Below are 5,456 nucleotides of genomic sequence, written 5' to 3' on the forward strand. Positions count from 1 at the left end.
ACCGGGCTCTCCTTCAGAACGTGACAGTTTTTTGTTTGAAATCTGCAAACTCAACAAAGGTTGTTTGCTCTTTTTCTCCAGTTTTCTCTGCGTCTCTCTCTCTCTCTCTCTTTTTCTTTCTTTCTTTCTCTGTTTCAAATTTCATGTTTCAAAGTTTCTGGAATTTCGAAATTCCAGAAAATTTCCAAATTCAGAATTTTCCGGAACCATATAAATTTCGAAAAATGCAGAAAATTCCGAAAATTCGAAAACTCTGAGAACTCGAAACTTTCAAAAATCCCAGAGTTCTAAAATTTTCGAGAATCCGATATTGTTAACAACATTCAACATTTATTAGGACGAACAGACACACAGACAGATTCCAACATTATTCAAGTTTATATCCACAAGCCACGCCCAATTCATTTCCGGTTCCTATTCCACATACGACATCATTAATCCTTGCGTTCCTACCATGTGTAATAGACACAGCCAAACAGTTCTCGGGTTCTCCTTTCCTAGAAAATTATTTTAAATATATTTTCTGCGGCGAACCCTCTGAACATTACGTATTGGTAAGAGATAGCCAACCGTTATCGGATTCAAATGCTCCATATCCCTCTGTATATCCATCGGTCCATGTGAAACTCTGAAATTTCGAAATAATCAAACCTTAAAACTACAGTAACCACTTACTATCTTTTCTAGAGTTTTCCTCTCCCCATCTATCCAGATTCCTTTGAATGAACCAACTTCTGGAAGCCAACCCCGAAGTTTGCTTCAAAAAAATTTTTTTGTTAGAAATAATTTAGTAAAACTCACACAAAATCCATTTAGGCTCTTCAACAGTTGCCACACCTGTTACTAATTTTCCCATTGAACTACAGTAGTCCTTTGCTTCCTTTTGAGTCGTCCCGGTCCCAGTTAAAAACACCTGCATACATACAATAATCTCTGGATCGGATCTTTTGAACATTTTCCAATTTCCCACACATTTTTTGAATTGCCACGTGGAATCGGAGGTCTTGGTCCATGAAATTGGATCCTCTCCTAGGAAGATTTTCGTAGAAATTTCAGATTCAATTGGACAATATTCCAGATCTGATGTGGAGAGATTTGTCTGAAAATCTGATTTCAAAAATTTCGAAAATTCCAGAAAAAACCTTAAAAGCCACAAAGAATCCATCGTCTCGATTGGTTTCCTCAACTTTCAAAGTTTCCGTCGAATTGTAAAAAAATAATTGACAATTCGATTCTTCATTGAAAAATGCCAAAATACAATCTGAATCCGAAAAACATGTCTGCGTACAATTCTCATCTGTTTCTGCATCTTTTAAATCAAAATCTAGCACTTTTCCAAAGATTTTCATCATTTTTAGGACTTCTGAAAATTGGAAAATTTGTCGAAAAATGAAAATTGTGGAGTTAATTACCTGCATAATTATTTTGAAGAGTTAGAAGTATAAAAATGAGAGAAATTATGGAAATTTTGGAGACCATGATGGTTCTGAAACTTTTAAATTTTTATAATTAATTTATGTTCTAATTAATTTTCAAAGAAAATTTGAGAAAAAAATTCGTTTGGATTTTCAAAAAGTTGGGAGAAAAAGAAGAAGAAAAGAAGAAACTAAAAAGTCAAGAGCTAAGAAAAAAACGGAAAAAAGAATAAAAGTTTTATGTCTAGACTTACGTAGAGATACTTGAGAAAAATAATGTTTCAAAGTTTCTGGAATTTCGAAATTCCAGAAAAAATCTAACATTCAGAGTTATCCGAACAAATATATAAATTTCGAAAAACGCAGAAAATTCCAAAAATCGGAAATTTGTTTGGCTGTGTCTATTACACATGGTAGGAACGCAAGGATTAATGATGTCGTATGTGGAATAGGAACCGGAAATGAATTGGGCGTGGCTTGTGGATATAAACTTGAATAATGTTGGAATCTGTCTGTGTGTCTGTTCGTCCTAATAAATGTTGAATGTTGTTAACAAAATCGGATTCTCGGAAATTTTAGAACTCTGGGATTTTTGAAAGCTTCGAGTTCTCAGAGTTTTCGAATTTTCGGAATTTTTCGAAATTTATATTTGTCCGGATAACTCTGAATGTTAGATTTTTTTCTGGAATTTCGAAATTCCAGAAACTTTGAAACATTATTTTTCTCAAGTATCTCTACGTAAGTCTAGACATAAAACTTTTATTTTCCTCCTTTTTTCTTAGCTCTCGACTTTTTAGTTTCTTCTTTTCTTCTTCTTTTTCTCCCAATTTTCGGAAATTCAAACTAATTTTTTACTGAAATTTTCTTTGAAAATTGATTTCAAGATTTCAGGAACATCACGTTCTCCAAAATGTTCTTAATTCCCCTTATTTTTATATCTCTAACCCCTCAAAATAATTATGCAGGTAATTAACTCCACAATTTTCATTTTTTGACCAATTTTCCATGTTTCAGACGTCCTGAAAATGCTGAAAATCTTTGGAAAAGTGCTAGATTTTGATCTAAAAGATATAAAAAATGCCAAAATGGATTGGTTTTTTTTCTCAAGTATCTCACAACCTCAGATCCCGATTTTTGAGAAATTTTCAGACAAACCTCTCAACATCAGATCCAGCTACAGAGTTTTAGATCATCATTCTTATAATAAATAAATGAAGTTGCGTCTCTCTATCTCTGGTTTTCTAAAAAATATGCTTTCTCAATTTTTCAACAAAATTCAAATTTTTATTCGGACAAACAGACACGCGAACAGACAAAAATTAAATTATTCAAGTTTACATCCACAAGCGACACCTCGTTCCCACGTGGATCCCTTGTCACAAGCGATATCATTGATTGTCGCGTTTCCATATTTGTCCTCCTCCAATATTGCCACATGCAAACAATTTTCTTCTGTTTCTTTATCACTGAAAGATCGATAAAATATTTAAAGGAGGTCAGACACGAAAGTCAGTTTTCTTGGAGCGAGAGTATGTATTCTGACGGGAAATCGTGCGATTGCAACCAATGCGCGCTACTTGACGAGCATTTATTTTTTTCAATACACACTAGATTTCTTCACTGTTTGGCAATTACTCCCGACTTCTTCTAGTTGTTCGGCCATTCTAGGATGTCGCCGCATGAAAATAGAAAAAAAAACGAAAACGCACAGATGGGAATCGAACCCGCGACGCGCGACTGATAGACAAGCGCGTTCACCTCTACACCACAGGTGATTCGCGACTTGTCTATCACGAAGCTTTATCCATACCGCATTTGATTTCAGACCAATCGCGAAAACACAGAGTTCATAATAGACCTATCGCGAACGCCTTCGCGATAGGTCCTATAATAGACCTATAATAGACCTATAATAGACCTATCGCGAAAACCGCCTGCCGGTGTGTTTTTTATTTCTTTAAATTCTTTCTGGTTCTATTTTATATTTTTCTGATTTTTATTGAAATTTTTAAGTGTATTATTTTATGGTGAGTGAGTTAACTACTTTTTTATTGCTGGAAAATGCAAATTTCTATTCAATTTTCATCGAGAAAATTGAATATCGATAACTAGTACAGTAAGATGTAGCTCTAGTGGTGAAACTATAAAGATAATGTGTGAAGGATAAACTTTATCAGATTAAATCATGCCTCGTACGACACATAAGGAAGTTCGACCATTTCATGGAATGGGAAGCAATGATACAAGTAAGATTAATTGTTGTCCATCATCATTGCATCATTGTACAACGAACTTTCAGGCAGTCAGGAAAGAAGGGTTGGTGAAGATGATGTTCCGTATGCAGTCAAAGAGATGGCAACACTCGAAGATACTTCCAATGTAGATTTTGAAATGGAATTAGAAGATATGGATAAGGATGAGGACACGGATGAGGATGACGGGGGGCAGACAGGTATTATGCTAGAACTTAGAGATTCACTGTCCTGGTTTAGATTTGAACAGAATGATAGAAGAAGTTTCGACGCCCGTATTGTTGTTCGTAACAAATCTAATTGTATCAGTAGATTGTCGAATAGAGGTAAATGATAGGAAACTTATGAAAACAAGTAGTTTTTTTCGCATTCAGAATTCGAACGACTTTTAACTAGTCAAGAGGATACTTTTGCGGAAGAGGCGCGGAAATTATGGTATCATTACAAAAGTAATTTTTCATGCCACAACTACTGTAACGCATGTGGTGAGGGACTTTTGTCTTCGCACGAGAAATGGTAACGGATATGTATAAGTGACTGAGCATTTCTCCCTTTTACAGTAATAAATGCGTCGACAGTGCTACTGCAACGTTCGTCCGTATTGGTAGCAGATCCCAATTAAAAGAATTGGTGGAACTATATATTGATAAGATCATGGAAATCAGGAAACAACTGAAAGAAGGGAAAAATATCGTTCATAATTTGAATAGCCCCTTTTTCTCTAAATATTGGAAAGCAGAACTTCAGAATCACTTGAATCTTTCCACTGTTATTTCAATTGATGGAATTCAGATTTCGGGTAACAAAAAGTAGTAATTTTTCACTTAACCTCGGATCAATAATGCAGTTCAGGAAATTATGGCCTGTTAGCCTTGTTTTGGTGGATTTGCCGTCTAGCGAGATGCAGAAATCGTGCAACCTGATTCTAGAAGGAGCAGTCGAATGTAGTGAAAATCCATCAACTTTACTGTGGAATGCTATATTTGGAAAGATCCGTTCTGATGTAGAAGCTCACACTGGCAGAGTTGGAAACATTACTTACGATTGCAAAATCACTACGTGTTGTGCAGATCAGCCGGTGCACTAATATCTCCTAGTTTATCAATCATCAGTTTTTTAGGCGAAAAGATCCTTCTTTGGTATGAAAGGACATTCATCTAGTATGTCTTGTTTCTACTGTCTGAGCGAAGAAACACTGTACAAGCGGGGTGGTGTAAGCCGAAAAGAACAACGATACGGAAATCTGACTGTGTTGGATTCCAAAAACGGAGAAAATGGATTCTCATCGAAAAGTTCTAAAGTTGTAGAGGTCATTGCACCTTACAATACTCCGATTGACATTTTGCACAATACCGGAGAAGGACTTTTTGATCGTATTCGGAAAGGTATACACTAATAATATTCCAGTATAGTACTGTAGCGATACCTCTATTTCCAGAAATCTTTCCTCCAGATACAAAATTTATCCGAAAGTCAGACTTATTCGTCATTGATCCCAGCTCATTCGCGCGTGATATTCGTCGAGTATACTTGCATTCCAATTACGAGAACATTGAAAACCTTCGCAACGGCTCAGATAAAACTCATGTAGGAGACTGCAAAATTACAGTACAAAATTTTCGTTTTCAGCACCTCCGTCTCACGCTTGCTCTGACAGCCCTAGTATCAGATTCAATGAAACCAAAGGCTAGACTAGTTCTAATAGCCTTAGGATTTCTGACAAATAAGATGTACAGTAATACGCAAGCTCCAACATTGTTCGATATTCAGCTGTAAACTTTTTGGAAAC

General features: G+C 35.7%; 2 protein-coding genes across 2 annotated transcripts; one reads left to right on the forward strand and one right to left on the reverse strand.

Annotated features, from left to right (window-relative positions):
- Window positions 1-367: 367 nt before the first annotated feature.
- CBG17848 lies at window positions 368-1,479 on the reverse strand (the record flags this gene model as incomplete). The annotated part of the gene is made up of 6 exons (XM_045238499.1): window positions 368-497; window positions 549-628; window positions 676-757; window positions 804-1,099; window positions 1,143-1,363; window positions 1,413-1,479. The coding sequence occupies 6 exons, from the start codon at window positions 1,477-1,479 to the stop codon at window positions 368-370; spliced, it is 876 nt and encodes a 291-aa protein (XP_045096316.1).
- Window positions 1,480-3,600: 2,121 nt separating this feature from the next.
- On the forward strand, window positions 3,601-5,443 carry CBG17849 (the record flags this gene model as incomplete). Its single annotated transcript, XM_002648883.1, has 8 exons — window positions 3,601-3,661; window positions 3,715-3,993; window positions 4,042-4,183; window positions 4,228-4,476; window positions 4,520-4,745; window positions 4,788-5,052; window positions 5,106-5,254; window positions 5,297-5,443. 8 exons carry the CDS (start codon window positions 3,601-3,603, stop codon window positions 5,441-5,443), a joined length of 1,518 nt encoding a protein of 505 aa, XP_002648929.1.
- Between the last annotated feature and the right edge of the window lie 13 nt (window positions 5,444-5,456).

Source organism: Caenorhabditis briggsae (genome assembly GCF_000004555.2).
Source record: "Caenorhabditis briggsae complete genome, chrV, whole genome shotgun sequence".
Taxonomy (NCBI): Eukaryota; Metazoa; Nematoda; class Chromadorea; order Rhabditida; family Rhabditidae; genus Caenorhabditis; species Caenorhabditis briggsae.